At 35.3% G+C, this 21,283-nt stretch overlaps 1 protein-coding gene across 2 annotated transcripts in view; it reads right to left on the reverse strand.

Annotated features, from left to right (window-relative positions):
- Positions 1–504: 504 nt before the first annotated feature.
- Positions 505–21,283, reverse strand: part of tmem110l (transmembrane protein 110, like) — a 63,846-nt gene continuing 43,067 nt past the window's right edge. The window contains exons 1-8 of one of the 2 annotated variants that reach the window (XM_048157105.1): positions 15,371–15,871; positions 9,643–9,691; positions 9,459–9,554; positions 9,252–9,373; positions 7,203–7,315; positions 5,273–5,356; positions 5,046–5,174; positions 505–2,725 (exon numbers count right to left, since the gene is read on the reverse strand). In XM_048157105.1, coding sequence (XP_048013062.1) covers positions 2,624–2,725; positions 5,046–5,174; positions 5,273–5,356; positions 7,203–7,315; positions 9,252–9,373; positions 9,459–9,554; positions 9,643–9,691; positions 15,371–15,515 — 840 coding nt within the window. In that variant the 5' untranslated portion in view covers positions 15,516–15,871 and the 3' untranslated portion in view covers positions 505–2,623. Of the gene's footprint in view, positions 2,726–5,045; positions 5,175–5,272; positions 5,357–7,202; positions 7,316–9,251; positions 9,374–9,458; positions 9,555–9,642; positions 9,692–15,370; positions 15,872–21,283 lie in introns of those variants that run through there. The other variant, XM_048157106.1, reaches the window with a different exon arrangement.

Genomic DNA, 21,283 nt, shown 5'->3' on the forward strand with positions numbered 1-21,283 from the left:
TTAATAGGATAAATACTTCCTAAACCATAACTAATAAAAAAAAAAAAAAAAATCGGTGATTGTGTCACTATTACCAAGGAGAAAAAAAATGTTAAACAAACAGCGCAAGTGGATGTTTTACCCATAATAGCTAAGAAACTGGCTCAACTAATTTCTGGTTGGGTAGGTATGACCTGTTTCACCCCTGTCATCAGACTGGGGTCAAACGGTTGCTGGATCCACCCCTTCCAGGTGTTCTTACCCAAGTTTGCTTATCTCTTAGAGCCCATTTGTCACACATGACTTTGTTGGCTGTGGTTATAGTCAATATGCAGGTGCAAAGTAGTTGCTCTTCACAAAAAAAAGGTCTGGAGACATGACCCTAACTTACTGATAATGAAAAAATGTGCAAATGCATCCACACACAATACAAAATACAAAAAAGATGTGTGCAACCACTTTTTAAACCCTTAAAATTACCTGATTGTTTTTTAAAAAAAAAAACACAAATCCTCCTGCAAGAAATTTAGTTCTAGATTTTTTATTACAAGAAGTTTTTTTAGCATTTTACAACAAGTTCAAGCTTGTAATAAACTTTAGCACTCAAACTGTAGTTTTATTTGTTTACATCAAAAAAAAATCAAGAAAGAATTTTCCAACTTTCCTCAAACACGTTGAAGAAACCACATGTGCATATTGGCACTGCTACAATTTTGAGGAAATCAATATAATTTAACAGCTGAAAGTTTACAGTTACAAGTCTGTACATCATTATACACTGTATATATCAAATTGTTAATAAGAACTATTGCATGATGTTGCTTGAGTAAAAATACAAAAACACAATTATAAAAAAACCTGAATACTGTACATGGTTTAAACGTTACAGGTTAAAACAAAGGTCATCTGGTCTTTCACAATATTTACAAATGGTTTTACACAAGACAACTTTTTTCTTAGGAGATGTATTCTAGCATGTGTGTCGAGCTGCAAGTGGTTGTAGTGTGTTTACAGTGGGGTGTTCATCACAAGTAGTGACATGAGCTGTTTAGACTTCAAATTAAAAGTCTGAATGTCTGTAATCAGGAGAAACACTAGACCTCCTATTTCATCTGTCTCTGTTTCTCTACTTTTAATTAACTTCTTAGAAGTATGAACTCAAAAGTGGAGGCAGGATAATGTTTTCCTTTAATAACTCATAAGCTATTAATTATCTTATACATATAAACATCCTAAAATGTAATTAATATGGAAATATTTGTTTAAAATGCAATGTCGCAATTCAGCTCTTTCTCTTTCTGACAAATAACATGGACATTCACTTTTTCCAACACCTATTTTTTCCAACAATTTAAGGTCCGTAACATTTTTTGGTTAAAAATTCGATTTTTGAGCAAGTGAGGAGCTGTGCCGATCCACAACCCACGTAAAAATGATAATTCCGCAAATAACTGCAATTGCAGGTTTCAAACAGAGATGGCGACAAAGAGGCAAAACTTATGGACTGCAGCTTTAGAGTTTATATAAATATATAAGGCAAAATGTATAACGTAGACGCTGTAACAATGAATCGGTGACGGTTCTAATCACATTTTTGGTTCACTAATTCTAATAGTCTAACAAACAAATTTTAAAAAGTACAAAGTTCCACATAGTATCGCAATTAAAATGAGCTCATATTTAACATGAGCTGCATGCATAATAATTATAAAATACGTAAAATGTAGTTTTATATGAAGTATAGCATGTCACATATAGTGAACTGCCTACCTAGACAAAATATTGTAAGAACATTTGTTAATGGTAACAAAAAATAAAACCTAAAGAAAATGTTAGAATGATAGAAATGTCTAAAGAAAAAAAAAAAAAAAAAAAAAAAAAAAGTACCTATGGGATAAAGTACCATAGGTATGTGCCCAAAACAAAGACTGACTTTGCAGAAAAGGTCAGGTTTTTTTTTTTTTTTTTTTTTAAATTAATGATTAAGATGGTGGACGATGTGAGAGAAATGATGACTTATATTTCATTTAATAATGAAAAGTAAAAATATAACAGTTAAAACTAACTAACTAAAACTAAAGGATTTTTTTAATACTTAGGGCATTATGTTGTTAGCTTAGCAACATGCTAACATCAGACTCTATTGGGATCAATTGTAATATTCTAAATGTACTTCTCATGAAAAGCTCAATTTAAGGCATTAAAGGTACTCTCCCAACAATGCTGTTCCAGGATTTACTAGCATAGGCTACTAAATGATAAATGAAATGTTGACAATAAATATATTTCATTCAAGTAGCCTATCAACTAAAAAGAGAGAATTTTACTCAACATTTTACGTGTGCCATGAATTTTTATACTTTGTATCATGTCAAGTATTACGTTTTGTGTTGTCTTAGCAACATGCTAACAACAAACTCTACTGGAATCATTTGAGTCCAGTTTCCAGTGTACTTCAAGTGAAAAACTCTATTTGTGCGGTGGAGTTTCTACTTAATTACAAGGTTCCAATTCAGTCACTTGAGTTTCCATTTCAATTAGGAAGCTGCCTTAGAAGGTAGGTAGTAAACACCAAGGCAGCTCTCTAGGTTTAGGAACAGAGATATAGGGTATAAGAAATGTTGATAGGTATGCTTTGTGTTTTTTAAACTTCCATATAGACTCGTATTAATGCCTCTTCTGTTGAGGCCGGTTCTTCCTCTTCAGAACATACTGTAGCATCATCTTCATCTTCCTTTAGCAGCACCTATATAGACATATAAACACAGTTTGAGGTCAATTGAACAGCCTGGCCAGATCTTATACATGATTGTTTTCCCATTCATGTGAGTTGGATCACTTCAAAGATCCATAAATCTACTGACTATAAAACCATAAGCGCAGATGGATGAATACAACAGAAGATTGACAGTCGACCAGTTTTATACATTCTCGTTCATATTGGCACTCATCAAACACACTGTTCCACAGATTTGGATTCATTTTCCATAGCATGAGCTTATGGAAACATGTTCCAAATGTCATTGCTTCCCCTGAACAAATGGATGATTTGTGAGCAGCTGGCACACTACCAGAAGTGGAGGAGTGAAGGAAAGAGGGATGAGAAAAAATAAAAGATGAGAGGAGAAAAACAAAGTAAAAGAGATGGGAAAGACCCCGTATTGCTCAACAAATGGAGACAATTTGACCCTAGAGGTCAGCGGCCTTTGGAAAGGTCTTTGGTCAAATGACGAATATAATAGAAAAATATCTGTCCTGTAATTACATTCATATAGCACAATTCCACCATTCAAGAAGAAGAATACAATACACAAACACACAATCAAACTATTCATATACAACCCCAGAAACAAAACATTCATTTCAGCTGAACGACTTCATGTTAAATTATATGCAAGAATAAAGCCAAAGGAATACACAAATAAAAGGGAGGGGGGAAAGAGAACTAGTCCAGTGGTTGTCGTGCTTCAGGACCCAGATTTTATATTGGACATCAAGTGGTGACCAACACAATACCAAAACTGTTTATTGTAAAAACAACAACAATAATAGCTGTAAAATCAAACATTTTGATTTACTAATATTACCACAAATCTGCAATATGCAAAATTATTGTTCTAACATAGGCTGAATTGGACATTTCACTGCAGAAATACATTTTTGTATAAGCAAATATTGTCTTTTTTTTTTACATTTATCATCTTATTTTATCCATTTAATCTGCATTTCATGTAGTCTGAGTCATGTTTCCTTTTGTTATGTGTATTTTTTAATGATTTTTGAGGATGAGGGCATGTTACAAATTTGTTGTCTGTCTAATTTGGATAGTTTCTCCCAAGCGATAAAGAATTTGCACAAAAATACCATAGGAATTTATTGTGTTATATGGATGGATGCATTTTATTATTTGCATTTAGCTTTTTTTTCCTGTTTTATGCAGCTCTATCAAAACAGACCTGAGACTAACCAGCAGAGAACTACTGAATTAAACCAAACTTGCATGAAATGTCCAGAGGGACAGATATGGGGAACAGGGTCATTAGGATCAGGTTAAGGAATTTTTACTGACTCATTTTTTCCTGGATCTCCAAACTGATTGCTAAACCCAACATAAAAAATCCTGGGGTTTGCACGTGAGTTATGATATTATAAAAGCTTTAGCAATTCTCTTTGGCGTCACAGAAATTACACACTTCACCTTTATAAATGATATGTTTAGGATGGTGTAATCTAGTGATTAAAAAAATTGGGCTGGTATCAAAACATTTGTCAGATGCGTTGTTTTGTGTTCACAACAATTCAGTCTTTTCAATGCAAAAGTCTTCGCTACTGACCGACACACTTATAAAGACAGTCTTTGCTGCCATCTAATGGCGTAATAATGTAACTTCTGTTGCTGTTCACGGTCAGGGACTATTTTTTTCCAGCGGAAGGAAGGCTTTTAGTGAAAGGCAATCTTGGAAGGCGATCATTTGTTTATATAAAGCATATACATTTACATTTTTTTCTAAAATGACCGATCGTTTCTCTAGATAAGACCCTTATTCGTCGTCTGGTATTGTTTCAAGCCCTTTGAAGCTGCACTGAAAATGTAATTTTGACCTTCAACCATTTGGAGGCCATTTAAGTCCACTATAAGGAGAATAATCCTGGGATGTTTTCATCAAAAACCTTAATTTCTTTTCGACTGAAGAAAGAAGGACATGGACATCTTGGATGACATGGGGGTGAGTAAATTATCAGGAAAATTTTATTTGAAAGTGGACTAATCCTTTAACTTCATGAAAGTTGCATTGATACATATTTTTGGCTTTAATATTTGTATTGTGTGGTAACCGTTTTATAAAAGCGTTGCACCTAACAATGCCCTTCAGCAGTGACTTATTCACGATACAGCACAGCCTCTCGTACCTTATTGCTTACATAAAGACTATAAAATGTGCTGTAATTTATCATTAAAAGTTTTACTGTTCATTATAACACTAATTATTCATGCAATTATTAGTGAATGACAGCCATTGTTTTTTTAATGTGCATTTATTGATTTGTCATTTGAATATTCTCACCTCAGCTTCATCATTGCTTTCATTTGGCAACACGTCTACTTGCTTTGGAGAGTCATGCGAGCCTTCCAGAGATGTCATCTTCTTATATTTCCGCATTGTTAAACTGTCCACCACCCAGAACATTATAGACTAAAACACATACATTTACATCAATAAGTTGCATTATATTATGCAAGAAAGATAGATTGGGATAGATGGATATCATGCATTATTCTTGAATGACTCACATTAACAATGAAAGGCACGATCAGCATGACGATGGCTAACTCCAGCTGTGGGCTTGGGATGTAGTCCAACACCACCTCCTCCAGCTACAACACACACAAAGACCAGTGGTCAGACTTGAATGGACACCAAACGATTGAGCGTCAAAATTAGTTTCACTGCAGCTTCAAATTGTTCAAAATGATCCCAGATGAGAGATAAGGGTCTTATCTAGTGAAACCATTCCTCATTTTCTGAAAAAAATTGAAAATGATATAATAAATAATAATAATAATAATAATAACAGTATGAAATCTGTCAACAGATGTTTCTAGAATATCTAGACACAGGGTTGCACCTGGTTTCAGGGAAGAGGAGGATATCTTGAAAGGACATCGCCCACAACAGGAGAACAGAATTCTCCCAGTCTTTCTCTTAAAGGTGCCCTAGACCCAGTTTTTACAAGATGTAATATAAGTCTAAGGTGTCCCCTGAATGTGTCTGTGAAGTTTCAGCTCAAAATACCCCATTTTTTTAACTGCCTATTTTGGGGCATCATTAACTATGCACCGATTCAGGCTGCGGCCCCTTTAAATACAGTTCATTTACAAAGTTCACACAGCTAATATAACCCTCAACTGGATCTTTACAAGATGTTCGTCATGCATACTGCATGCATGCGTCGGATCATGCGAGTATAGTATTTATTTGGATGTTTACATTTGATTCTGAATGCGTTTGATGGTGCTCCGTGGCTAAAGCTAACATTACACACTGTTGGAGAGATTTATAAAGAATGAAGTTGTGTTTGTGCATTATACAGACTGCAAGTGTTTAAAAATTAAAATAGCGACGGCTCTCTTGTCTCCGTGAATACAGTAAGAAACTATGGTAACTTTAACCACATTTAACAGTACATTAGCAACATGCTAACGAAACATTTAGAAAGACAATTTACAAATATCACTAAAAATATCATGTAATCATGGATCATGTCAGTTATTATTGCTCCATCTGCCTTTTTTTGCTATTGTCCTTGCTTGCTTACCTAGTCTGATGATTCAGCTGTGCACAGATCCAGATGTTAATACTGGCTGCCCTTGTGTAATGCCTTGAACATGAGCTGGAATATGCAAATATTGGGGGCGTACATATTAATGATCCCGACTGTTACGTAACAGTCGGTGTTATGTTGAGATTCGCCTGTTCTTTCGGAGGTCTTTTAAACAAATGAGATTTACACAAGAATGAGGAAACAATGGTGTTTGAGACTCACTGTATGTCATTTCCATGTACTGAACTCTTGTTATTCAGTTATGCCAAGGTAAATTCAATTTTTGATTCTAGGGCACCTTTAATATAAGTGACTGATGTGAAATTGAGACCATTTTACTATTTGCCCTGAGACATTTAAAATTATGCCAAACATGAAAGGGAAAAAGCAGTAAAGTCACAAGACACATCATATGATATAGACATTCTTAGTGAACTTTCCGTGGCTTGAGGGGGATGCATAAATAAGCGAGGAGAGAAGTTTGGGCAAGGTGGTGCACTATGCCCTTTCTTTGAGAACTTCTCTCCAGATTAGTACTTTTTTTTTTTTTTTTATTGCAGGGTGTTTGACCTCTACTTACAGGGTGTTTGTCTTAACAGGAGAAGCATAGTTTAACACAAGCACTGAAACATTCAATGGCCAGACAATATCTGGCACTTAAGTCATGCTTATGAATGTCATTGCATTAGACAGGAAAATATCCAGACCATTTCAGTTCAACAAATGTCTCAATTTGCTGGTAAGAGGGCCTTTGACTTATATATAAGTAAAACAAAGACAGATTCTAGTTCTGTCCATTCTTGGCAGGCATTACTAAATATTGTAGAGGGAAATGATGCCCATGGGGTAAGTCTGTGTAACAATAACAGAAACTTTGAGTCCGAGAATGTTTATCTTACATTGGTCCACCCGGGAATGAGCAGCACCAGAGTGACCACACTTTTCTCCAGAGCAACAATGAGTAAATACACCAAGCACTGAGCCAACCAGGCCTCTACCCGAGGAGGATCACCTAAAACAGAGTAAGAGACATTCAAACATTAATTATGATTTATTTACATTTTCTAAATTTCTTGTCTTTGCAAAAATTGATATTATTGCTATGTAATTGCTAAGGCATCAATAGCAAAAGCACATCAAACAAAAGACATCAAATAACAATATAAGAAAAAAAGAAGACCATAGCAAGGTAAACAATGCAAATGTTAAGTATGAAATCAATATACAGTGAAATAGTTCAGAAATGGATATATTTATTTAAAAATTATAATGATTATCATTATTAATTGAAAGATAGATTGGCAAATATATTGATGCTTTTAATGAAACTTATTAATTATAAGGCAATCCTGTTCTTCCATATATAAAAAGATATTTTGTGAAATTTACATTTATTCATTTGGCAGACGCTTTTATCCAAAGCGACTTACAAGTGAGGAATACAACAAGCGAGTCGTCATGACGAGGCAAATAGACAAGAAGTGCTCACAATAAAAGTCTAATTTTATTTAGCATTTATTTAGCATTAATGAATGTACGCAAAAACAATATGTTGGTATTTTTATTAATGCATTATTTGTTTATTTATTTCATTGTTATAAAGCATTTATTTCAGAATGGTTATACAGAATGTATAATTTATTTTAGCATTTAAGGCCTTTTAAGTGGTCAGCTTCCAAAAGTTCTGGTTAAATAAAAATGATTATAATTGATTATAATGATTATCATTATTAATTGAAAGATAGATTGGCAAATATATTGATGCTTTTAATGAAACTTATTAATTATAAGGCAATCCTGTTCTTCCATATATAAAAAGATATTTTGTGAAATTTACATTTATTCATTTGGCAGACGCTTTTATCCAAAGCGACTTACAAGTGAGGAATACAACAAGCAAGTCGTCATGACGAGGCAAATAGACAAGAAGTGCTCACAATAAAAGTCTAATTTTATTTAGCATTTATTTAGCATTAATGAATGTACGCAAAAACAATATGTTGGTATTTTTATTAATGCATTATTTGTTTATTTATTTCATTGTTATAAAGCATTTATTTCAGAATGGTTATACAGAATGTATAATTTATTTTAGCATTTAAGGCCTTTTAAGTGGTCAGCTTCCAAAAGTTCTGGTTAAATAAAAATGGCAAAGAGTCAAAACAGGGATTCAAAAGCTGACCTAAACAGAAAAGCAGTCATGAACAATTCTTTGGCCAAATTCATGTGAAACGGTGGGCGTATTCCATCTGCGCGCGTGTGTGTGTGTGTGTGTGTGTGTGTGTGTGTGATTTTCTCTTTCTTTGGTGTTTTACCAAGGAAATCCCACAGAGGGAAAAAGGCAAGTGTGTGGTAACTACCCAAACATAACTGAAAAATATAACAGACAGCGCCCTCTAGTGGTGACATGCGACTGAAACAAACAGATGCATTAGTTTCTCTTTTGTTTTAAATTTTTGGTTTATGTTTTCTGATCATTATGACAGCAGTCTTGAAATTTAAACTGACCCCTTTTCCCTATTGTACAAACACAACACTCCAAAAATGCAGAGATGCCATAGAAGAACCATTTTTGGTTTCCCAAAGAACCTTTAAGCGAACAGTTCTTTAAAGAACCATTTTTTTCTTGTTTGAAGGATGTTTTGAAAACCTAAAGAAAGATTTTTTTTTTTTTTGGAAAGATTGTTCCACTATATTGACCATTTTGTCGAAAGGTTAAAGGTTACTCATGGAAGCATCGATACCAATTAAAGAGATAGTTCACACAAAACTATACAGTTGACAGTAGCCATTGACTTCCATAGTAGAAGAAAGAAACTCTTACGGGTTTGAAACATCTTGAAGGTTGAGTAAATGATGACAGAATTTTCATTTTTGGGTGAACTATCCCTTTAAAGACCTTTTTTTTTTTTTAAAGTATAAGACTAGCTTCCATCAATGTAACTCACCATATTCTCCAAACATTAGTAGTGTTAGCTGTTTATATTCCACTATCTTAGAAACAACTGTCACTCCCATCCAGATCACCAGCATTCCCAATGTGGCATCCAACAGGAAGTTCAATAGATACCTGTAAACACAGAAAATGGTCGTACGGTTAGTGTATTTTCAGGTTAAAGCAATAAAACTTGACAAATAAGTAATAACTGACTCACAGAGAGCAGGGATCTTCATTGGTGAGTGTGGACAGGAATATGTTGGCAAAATGCATGAAAAGAGCACCAATGGCTTGCTTAGATGTATCAAAGATCCTGAAGGCAAAATGAAAGAATTATTATTATTATTACTATTATATTATTATTATATCATAATTCTTTACTAATGTTTAATATTAATTACCAGATCCTCCAAGGTCGTCTGATTCCAACAGGTTCACGAAACCTCTTCACTGTAAAGACAAAGATATTGATGTCAGCATGAATAATGTTGCAGTTATAAACATCCATGTAAGTTTCACAATAAATATGGTGACAATACTGGTTTAATGAAGCATAATAACTTAATACATTAAATTCTGATACAGTTATAAAAGTGTGAATATCACTGCATCATCAGCAATTGGATGTGAATATACACTACCATTCAAACGTTTGCGGTTGGTAAGATTTTTTAAAGGTGCCCTAGAATCAAAAATTGAATTTACCTTGGCATAGTTGAATAACAAGAGTTCAGTACAGTAAATCTCTCCAACAGTGTGTAATGTTAGCTTTAGCCACAGAGCACCATCAAACTTATTCAGAATCAAATGTAAACATCCAAATAAATACTATACTCACATGATCCGAAGCATGCATGACGAACATTTTGTAAAGATCCATTTAAGGGTTATATTAGCTGTGTGAACTTTGTTTATGCACTGTTTTATAGTCGAGAGCTCAGGGGGCGGCAGGGAGCGCGAGATTTAAAGGGGCCGCAGCCTGAATCGGTGCATAGTTAATGATGCCCCAAAATAGGCAGTTAAAAAAATTAATAAAAAAGAATCTATGGGGTATTTTGAGCTGAAACTTCACAGACACATTCAGGGGACACCTTAGACTTATATTACATCTTGTGAAAGAACGTACTAGGGCACCTTTAATGTTTCTGAAAAAAAGTATCTTCTGCTCACCAAGGCTGCATTTATTTGATCAAAAATGCAGTAAACAGTAATATTGAGAAATATTACAACTTAAATTAACTGTTTTCTATTTTAATTATATATAATATAATATAATATAATATAATATAATATAATATAATATAATATAATATAATATAATATAATATAATATAATTATATATAACAATTTATTCCTATGATGCAAAGCTGAATTTTCAGCATTATTACTCCAGTCTTTAGTGTCACATGATCCTTCAGGAATCATTCTAATGTACTGATTTGATGCTCAAAAAAACATTTTTTATTATTATCAATCATTTTTGACTGCGAAGGAGCCAAGTGTGACTATTTTTTTACGACCCTTTAACACATTCGAATCATGTCCATGATTTTTTTGTGTTCACATAGCTAATATGACAAAAGTCACCAAGTTTCATCCCATTTTGATGAAAAACTTTTTTTTTTTAATTTAAAAACGTAAAAGTTTTCTGGCATTTTTGACCGAAGAGGACCAGAGGGTTAATATTTTTGTGGAAACCAAGATACTTTTTTTCAGGATTATTTGATGAACAGAAAGTTCAAAAGAACAACATTTATTTCAAATAAACATTTTCTTTCCTCTCACCTTTGATTAGTTTAATGCATCCTTGATATAAGTACTAATTTCTTAAAAAAAAAAATCTTATTGACCCCCAAACTATTGAACGGTAGAGTGAAATTGACATAGTAAAATATCAGTGATAATTTTGAATGGAAAATGAGTTAAAATCAAGTCAAATCAAATACAATTTCTATCAATTAGTTAACAAAATACAAAAGTAAGTGTCATTTATTTTAAAGAAATAAAGCTTAAGCACCATTTTCAAGCAAAATATTTCATTAAAATGTTTTATAATTTAGGGGTTCTCATTTTAGATTGATACATGACAAAAAAAAAAAAAAGAAAGAACAAAACTGAACAAAAATATTAAATTGTTATTTAATGTTATTGCTGTTCAATTTTATTCATTTTATTGTTTTGTTATGAATATCAATTTAATGGCTTAAACACTACTACTTCAGACTCATTAAAAAAAAAAAATCTTGTTGAATATCAAAAATGAAAATGACAACACTTGGATGAAGTTCTGTTGAGACTAACTATTTCATCACTGCCTTTGTAATAGTCTAGCACACATATGCCAACACTGAATCAAAGAAATTGAACTAAACAGAAACAAAATTAGAAATTAAATGATGTTATCACAGATGTACATCAAGACAAGTGCTTTCAAGGGATAGAATAACTGTTTAACATTGAAACACTATCTCAAACCAGCTCACTAACCTACAGCCGAAGCTGAACGACATATCTGAGGGATGGATGTGCAAAACTGTTAGTCTGTAATCAACAGCCAAACAGAAGCAGGATGATTACTGAATGTCTGAGGAAATGAACAGTGATGACGTAAGCAAAGATAAGCAGCCAAAAAGAAGCCAGGAAGTGCCCAGAATAACAAAGCGGAAGTACATACAGTAAAAACACAAGCATAAGCATGAAGCCGAGGGTTACAACGCACAAATGTCACAAATTATCCCTTGGTTTTTAAGACTATTTCTCTTTGCCTTTCCTGAAAACTTAAGTAAAACCTAACTTCAGTATTCAATAAACAAATAGCCTAAATAATTTGTAAACACAAGTCCTCTGATAATAACTAATGATTAGGGTATTTTTTCTGTACACAGCATTAAGTTTAATGATCAACAAGAACAGCACAGATTCATGTTAATGTGTAACTCTAGAAAGGTCAGGTGTCATTTACCATGTTTTTGGGGTTATTCAGTGCATGACCAAAAAACAAACTGCTTTTGGGAAGTAAGTATTAGAAAACTTTCATTTTTACATACTCTTCCAAGTAATGCCACACTCACCACCACTTTGGTATTTAGTATGTTTTTTAGGTGGTTTAGTACTGGTCTAAGTCAAAAGAGCACATGTCTATGGTATTTTGGTTTCTGAATACACTCTAAATTTTCCCTTTTATCATCCAGCAGTCTGATCGCTTATGTAATGACACACTTCTCCTCAACAAGCCGCACTGACTTATCATTCATGCCCATATTACAAATGTGGGACAAGTTACATGCTAAAGTCGACTTTTTTTTTTTTTTTTTTTTCAAATCTTAAAGGGTTAGTTCACCCAAAAATGAAAATTATGTCATTTATTACTCACCCTCATGTTGTTCCACACCTGTAAGACCTTCGTTCATCTTCGTAGCACAAATTAAGATATTTTTGTTGAAATCCGATGGCTCAGTGAGGCCTCCATTGCAAGCAATGATAGTTCCTCTCTCAAGATCCATTAAGGTACTAAAGATATATTTAAATCAGTTAATGCGAGTTCAGTGGTTCTACCTTAATATTATAAAGCGACAAAAATATTTTTTTGTACGCCAAAAAATAAAATAATAAAAAATAAAATAACAACTTTTCAACAATATCTAGTGATGGCCGATTTCAAAACACTGCTTCATGAAACTTCGGAGCTTTACGAATCGAATCAGTGGTTCGGAGCACCAAAGCCACATGATTTCAGCAGTTTGGTGGTTTGATACGCGATCCGAATCACTGAATCACTGATTCGACTCAAAAGATTCATAACGCTCCGAAGCAGTGTTTTGAAATCGGCCATCGCTAGAATTGTTAAAAAAAAATCGTTATTTCGTTTTTTTGGCGCACAAAAATATTCTCGTCGCTTTATAGTAATAAGGTAGAACCACTGTACTCACATGAACTGATTTAAATATGTTTTTAGTACCTTTATGGATCTTGAAAGAGGAGTGCCATTACTGGCAATGCAGGCCACACGTATTTCATTAAAAATATCTTAATTTGTGTTCGGAAGATGAACGACATAAGGATGAGTAATAAATGACATTATTTTCATTTTTGGGTAAACTAACCCTTTAAAGCATCACCACAAATAACATTGTTAGTAAAAAGGCTTTGTTTACTCTACAACCATCACATTCACTATATAAATGATTAGTAGCAGCTTGAATTAAGTATTAGGTCACAATTACCAAATATTAACCAAGCAAACACTATAGTGTATCTTTGGACTGAATGAGCACATGACTAGTTAAATATTGGGAAAGAAACAACTCTGAACTGGACCTTAGGGTTCAAACTTGAAAGGCAGGTCACATGACTCGGACCCTCCAGCTGGAAATGGAAAATATAGCTTTAGTTTGGGGTCTGAGCATCACATGAGCTACAGGAGTGAATGCTGTTATCATGTGTTATCACACAGCTGAGGAATCTTATCTTTTAAAAATGCTTGTTTTTGTAGAAAGTGAAATGCTACTTTCTTTTTAAGGTGCATTCACATTTACGGAAATCTTTTTTTGCCTACAAGTTTTTGCTAATGTGAACGCGCCGTTAATTCACATTTCTGGTCTTACTGTGAAAAAAATAAACTTTAATAAAAAAACTTTAATAAAAACTTAATCTTCCTCCTTTTCTGCTGATGTCTTAGCTATTGGATAGTCAATCATTAATCAAATAGCTCTTTAGGCACTGTTTATGCAAACTCTGGTTTGTTCATGATCCAATCAATTCCTAGTTGATAAAATCAACTCCTTCCCTGCATATTTTCTCATTGAATGTCCTGCTGCACTCAGAAATATACTACATTACAGAAATATAATAGGCTATAATTCATACTTTGAGTGACAAAGTCTTGTCAATTATTTCTGTTGGGCTAATTTGAATAGCCCACTAATCTAATGCACTAGAAACTTCAGTTTATGAAATACTACATTCCAATGTTCCCACATCTTTTTACCAAATAATTTCCATGACTTTTCCAATAGTTTGTGATTAATAGATCATTTTTTTAATTATTAATTGTGTTAGTTTTCAGAGTGGCCTATTTGTTTGATGATGATGATGAGGTTGTAATGATGCATTAAATAACTGATTGTGATTGATAATTGATGGTTCTTTGCAGTAATTGGTTGATTTTATATATTTTTGTGCTTTGAATAGTTTGTCTAGATATGCCTTATGAAGGTCATGGAACCGAAACATTGTGACTAAATATATTTTGATACTTTTTTCATACTTTTGTGTGCGGGACTTTCTTTTGTTTTTTATTAATTATTTTGAAAATTCCACAACTTTTCCAGGTCTTAAATTCCTTAATATTGGAATGTTTTCCATCAGATTTGTTGACAGGTCACTGCTGGTCACTAACATCACAGACTACCAGCAGGTTAAATCTAAATTTCATGTCTAAAGGACATATTCCTTATTTTAAATGAAAATAATAATGTAATGTATGAGAAAGAGACTGAAATATGGTATAAAGATATTTGAAATAAAATAAATTTCATATAGCCCATGTTTATGTTAGATGCATGTGAATGCTGTCAAAGTATTTGGGACACTGAATGATCCTGAAACTGCAGTACTATTGATTAAAAGTCATTACATTTCCTAATTGCTCGAGGATTAAACACTTCAGACCTTGAATTAACACACAATGAGAAGAGTGAATGCATCAATAGATGACCAGAAAGATACAAAAAGGTGACACAGACATATTAACTGAATCAGAATAGAACCAGAAAAACTAAAAACACATTTCTCTTCTGGTAAATAGTTCTTGTTAACATCAACGAACGTCATTTTAAAGGTCAAGTGCTTAAGGTAACTACTACATGAAGTCATTTATTTTACAATATTCACTAGACAGTGCAGTAAAAGTGGTCTAAAAACACTAAAATTACCACTTTACACATCACTGTACCATAGTACCGCCATACCAACAGCTACAACAGAACTGTAAACAAACAAACCAACCAACGACAAGCCACGTGCCGCATCATCTTCTTAATTGAAAACAATAGAAAACACCATCACATCACACAGAAACATTGCAATGTTGCATTGGCGATTTAGTTTAAAAGTCGGAGAAAACTTACACATTAAAGTGCTGAAAGCCAGAAGAGCCAACAGAGCCTGAATAAAAACACTGAATCCGTCCATCAGAGATCCGTCCACACAGCCCTGATACTCCGGGCTCACCAATTCACTCATATTTCTGCTGCTCTTCATAAAAACAAACATGTTTACGTTTTAAAACCAGAAGAAGAGTCATAGGATCCTTTGTGGAACAGAATCCTCGGGAATTCGACTTAAACAGGTTTTCCATATAACTTAACTAGCCAGAAGACAGAAATTTGAATAGCTGACTGGTGAACCAAGATCGCATATACACCGCTCGAGCTGTTGAAGTCGTATTGAAGTCGAGCGATGTGGCATAAGATAAAGCATTTCACTCAGGTCAGTTTCTTTCCTTCTTTCTTCTTGTTATTGAGTCAACAAGGGGAAAAGCGGCTTGCTGACGTCACCTCCTGCTGCTGAAATCTCCTGCAGCCCTTTGTCCCCCTACACACATGTGCTGATGTGAATGCACATACCAGGACTTTACGTACTTTTATCATTTCTTTGAACTGTATTATATAGGGTACAATGAAAGCATGAGTTATTTTAAAAATTCTTCAAAAATATACATTTTCTTAAATCGGATGACAGATTTACCTTGGGGGGCTTCTTGCACCAGGTAGAGGGATCAGTTTACCTCAGTTTTCAAAAATAACCCTACCTCAGAAATGTTCGCAGTAGCAAAACATTTGCCTTAGGCCTGGTTTTCATTATTTCCTTGTACTGTTTTGTAAAAAGAATAAAGAAAAAAGAAGAAGAATGAAAACAAATAATTTGTAATGGGAAATAAAATGTAAGCAGTGAGGGGGCCCTGCTTCACACTACACTGAGTGACTGAATTTACAAAGTTTCATCATATATGTATATTGAATATTAATCTATAGTTAAAATAAAAAAAGAAGTCTTTGATGGAAATATTTTGGACTTAGGAGTCAGTATGTTAGTATACCTGTGTGACGCATCTGTGCTGATCTCTTGAACCTTATAAAATACATCTTCATGCGTAAACCATTCACAAAACACGGGAAAATACAGTTGTTTATCGGAAGTTACCATGTCAACTAAACTCTCATAAAAACATTTGCTGCATCTCAGGTTTATGAATTCAAGGTCCCTTTTTTTCTTTTTCTTTAAAGCCTCTACTCAGCTGTGACGCACAGTAAAAGGAGTGTAATGGGGTGTGACTGTTCGGTTGTTTCAGCTTCACTAATCCATAACTCTAAAGACATTAATCATGCAACATGACAGTGAGCAGAGGAGTACAGCTGAAGCATGTATGAAACCAGAAAAAAATGCATATGGAACAACATCAGATTAATAGAATTCACTTTAAAAAAAATTAAACAGTTTCATAGGACATATAAACAGTATGGGACAATGAGGTGTATTAATCAGCAACTAAAAAACACATTTGGTTTATTACTTATGAAAAATAATCCCATAGGAAATCATACAAGTTTACAATAAATATCATTGACTGTGTAAACCATTTGTTCAACAGATATATTTTTGACTTTATTTACAATATGGTGTAGAAGACCAACCCTGCATCTCAATCAGCTCCCTAGCTTCCTAGGTCGTGAATTAGTATATCATGTAAAAAATGTGGCCGACTCCCTAATCAGCGCCCTGACTACTGAACAAGGGAGCTGAATAAGACGCACACCATGCATTTAGGAGCTGTTGTCATGTCTGTGTAGATTTTGTTATTATGTTTGATGTTCTGAGTTCATATCTTTTATCTTGTTCATAGTCCTTTGCTGTGTCTGAAATTGCATACTCTCTTGTTTTTAATAAGCAATTACTTTGCGACTGTTAAAAAATATATTCTATATAGAATGAATGTGTAGTATGAATGAAATCTGGACGTACTACATGTTGTTATTGCCATGTGATGTACCAGCGCCAGTTGCGTTGCCATTCACAAATTCTCTCCCATGGCCTCATGGGATTGTAAAGTGTCGATCAGATTTGCTCCTCAGAATCTCGTCAGAAGTAGTAAATCATCTGGTTACTTTAAGCCTACTGTTTAATGAATACTGGACATACTATTCTTTTGCACACTGTTTTTTTTTCCTACCATGGTGGAGCATGTGGAGATGAAGACCAAGATGGAGTCGGTGGAAAGGTACCATAGCGGATCAGAAGACTACAGGGAATCAAGAGGCCATGGCAGAGCCAGAGACCAAGACGGAGCTGGCAGAGCAGAAAACCAAGGTGGAACCAGAGACCACCACAGCAGAGCTAGAGACCACAGGGGGGTAAGGAGACCACGAAAAACTGAAGGCTATGGTGTAGCTGAAGACCACTCAAGGGTGAACCCGGAGACAGCCTTCATGGCCATTATGGGGAACTCACGAAACTCAAGGACAGCACTCCTGGCCTTGACAATACAGGCAGGGAACACAGGGAACTCAGAGACTGCATTCCTATCTGTGACAGTACAGGCAGGGAATTCAGGGGCAGTCTCAGTGGCCATGACAGAACAGGCAGGGTGCTTGTGTGGCTCCAGAGCTGAAGTGAACTCTGGGGGAGCTGCAGTGGATCCAGCCACTTCAGATAAGGAGGTGTGTGTGGCTCAGACAAACAAGATGTTTGTAGCCATCACAGGAAGCAACAATGGCAGGGGTAGCACCTATGGGACCACCGGAGCAGAAACCATTGGGCTTGGGCCCTTTGGGATCACAGAAGCAGGGACCGCCACACTTGGGACCTCAGGGACCACTGAAGCAAAGTAAGGTCCTGTCCCAAAATGGCATACTTCATGTGCACTTTCGGTCTTGTGGACTTACAAAGGCCACAGCGTGCGCATGTCCGTTAAGTCCATGAGACCGTAGGGTGTCCCATTCATCATTTTAGATTTCAGAAGGGTGTTCGCGAGCTCCCCCTTTGCGGCCGCTATGTGCCCTCGATGTGCACTTCTGCTGAGCCTGCAAGTCTGCAAGCTAATATAATATGCTTCTACCCGGCAGTCAAAGCGGCATTACGTCATGAAAGTGCGGACTCAGAGGAAGACCGTGAGGGTTTATGGTGCCTAATAAAATCTTGCGACCTCTGTGACCACTGGGCTAGGGGAGTGCTGGGACCACTGGACTTGGGAGCACTGGGACCAATTGGCTTAGGAACACTGAGTTAGGGAGCGCTGAGAGCACCAGACTTGGGACCACCAGGGTAGGCAGCACTGGTTCCACCGGACTTGGGGGGGCTAGGCTAGGGAGTGCTGGAACCATCGGACTTGGGAGCACTGGGCTAAGGAGTGCTGGGACCACTGGACTTGGGACCACCAGGGTAGGTAGCACTGGTTCCACCAGACTTGGGGTGGCTAGGCTAGGGAATGTTGGAACCACCAGACTTGGGAGCACTGGGCTAGGGAGTGCTGGGACCACTGGACTTGGGAACACTGAGACCACCAGGCTAGGGTGCTTTCTTAATGAGGAGCTAGCATTACGTAGCACAGGGTGCCACCGCTGGCTGGGAAGTGCTGAGGCCCACTGCGGGATAAGCATTGTATCCCACACAGTAGGGGGATAGGCAGAGTCTTAGAGCATAATCAATGAATTTATCCAATGTTAAGTCTAACTGTTGAGCCCAAAGTGATACAAGCCCTTAAAGCAGTTGTCTCAAACTCAATTCCTGGAGGGCCACAGCTCTGCACAGTTTTGCTCCAACCCTAATCAAACACACCTGATCCAGTTAATCAAGGTCTTCAGGATTACTAGGAACTTACAAGCAGCTTACAAGAGCTGGTTGGAGCTAAACAGAGCTGTGGCCCTCTAGGAATTGAGTTTGAGACCACTGCCTTAAAGACTTTATCTTCCCAGTCCACACAGCTGGCAAGAGCACAATAGAGCTCTGTATTGCCTTCAATGGTGTCCCTCCTCTGCTGAAGGCATACAAGTTAATCTGCCAGATCCATGGGTAGTGGTCAGGTATTCTGTAACTTTTGGTGACTCAGAGATGAGGGAGAGCTGGATCCAACTGGAGATTATGATTAACTGAAGTTTATGACAAGAAAAATAAATCCAGGGAAAAAAGAACAAAACTGAGCAAGCCAATGAAACACAAAGAGGGACATGACCTGACAATAGCTACAGGAAACACTAGGGCTTATATACACAGGGGTAAAAGGATAACAATACACAGTAGCAAACAATCCCAAACTAAAAAGGGGGAAACAGGAACTGAAGGCACAAGAATACTAAAAGTCAACATAACAAAAGCATAGACAGAACCATGACAATTACAATTTAAAATATTTATTTTGTCTATTGTAATACATATTAAAATGTAATTTATACAGAGGGTGATGACAGAGCTTGATTATCAGCATCCATTACTGCAGTCTTCAGTGTCACATGACCAGTGTTGGGGAAAGTTACTTTAAAAAGTAATGCATTACATTGTGTAACTCCCTAAAAAAAAGTAACTAATTGCGTCAGTTACTTTTTATGGAAAGTATTGTTAGCCATTACTTTTACTTTTTCAAACCTGGGCTGTGCTTGCTTGTTTGATTTTTAATAACAAAAAAACAAACAAAACAAAAGTCTTGGCTATAATGCAAAGGCCCTTTCCACCAAAAGTGAAATGAATTAGCCTCAGGCTGAAGGAAATGCAAATTCATGCCTGTACAGTAGAGGGCGTAGGGCGTTGGTCACTTGAGCAAAAAAAAAAGAAGCCTTGTATGATGTTTATCTAAAGTAATTTTTGCTTATTGGTATGGTTGAATTGGATCATCAAATGTTAGCAGCAAACACACTGATTAATAAAGTGAGATTTAATGTATTGTATGATTTAATGTATTGTAAAGTATTATTTAATGTGCCCCAATTATGCTTTTTTAAATATTACCTTATACAGTGTGTAATATAGCTGTTTGTGAATGTAAAAGGTTTGCAAAGTTTTAAAGATCAAAGAGCATAACAAATAGAGTCATTTCATAAAAGAAAGAATCAATTCTGAACTACCGAAACATGTCTTCAGCAATTCCAGTCTCATGTCCTTTTAAAAAACTATTGTACATAACCAAATTTTTTATAGTGAACGGACTGGGCCGTTTGACCAGAGTAGGATCGTGGAAAGAAAGGGTTTAGAAAGACAAACCATTTTCAGACTCTTTAAGAGTCCTGATACCTAATTTTTTACCTTTGATGCATGTGAATTGTAGGGGAGTGGAGTTTGAAACTCAACGTATGTCTTTTCCATGTACTGAACTCTTGTTATTCAACTATGCCGAGGTAAATTAAATTTTTGATTCTAGGGCACCTTTAAAAAATAGTTGTGCTGCTTATTTGAAACATTATAATTGTACAGGTAGCCTATTTACTGTCACTTTTGAGCAATTTAACACTTCCTTGCTATAAAAGGAATTATTTCTTTAAAACAAAAACCTTAATGACCCAGCTTTTGAACATTAGTGTTTTGTTGTTGTTGTTGTTGTTTGTTTGTTTGTTTGTGGAATAGGAAAACAAAGTGTTGTTTTGTGGATTTAAAACAAATTAATATATTTTTTAATACTATATACTTAGTATATTTGCAAATTTTTAGTTTAGAATTTACACACACTTGGAGTTTCTTCTCTCTCCAGAGAGCTGTGGTGTGCAGATGAAAGACATGCCTACTGTCAGAGAAGTGTTCAAACATAAAATAAGTGGACTGTGTGTATAATAATAGCTGTCTTTGTTGTATTAATGATATTGGTGTGATATTGTGGATAAATTAATTACATTTTTCATTTGATTAAAGGACCTTGTTTGATTAGAACAATCAAATCAATTACACAGATAAAAATCATTTTAAGGGTTTTATCAGGTATCACTCATAGAAGAAAACGTTCTATAAAAAAAGGTTCAGTCAGCCACTTCATAGAACTTTGTAGGGGTTCCCATCATGGG

The sequence above is a fragment of the Megalobrama amblycephala genome, linkage group LG14 (genome assembly GCF_018812025.1).
Source record: "Megalobrama amblycephala isolate DHTTF-2021 linkage group LG14, ASM1881202v1, whole genome shotgun sequence".
NCBI classification, from domain to species: domain Eukaryota; kingdom Metazoa; phylum Chordata; class Actinopteri; order Cypriniformes; family Xenocyprididae; genus Megalobrama; species Megalobrama amblycephala.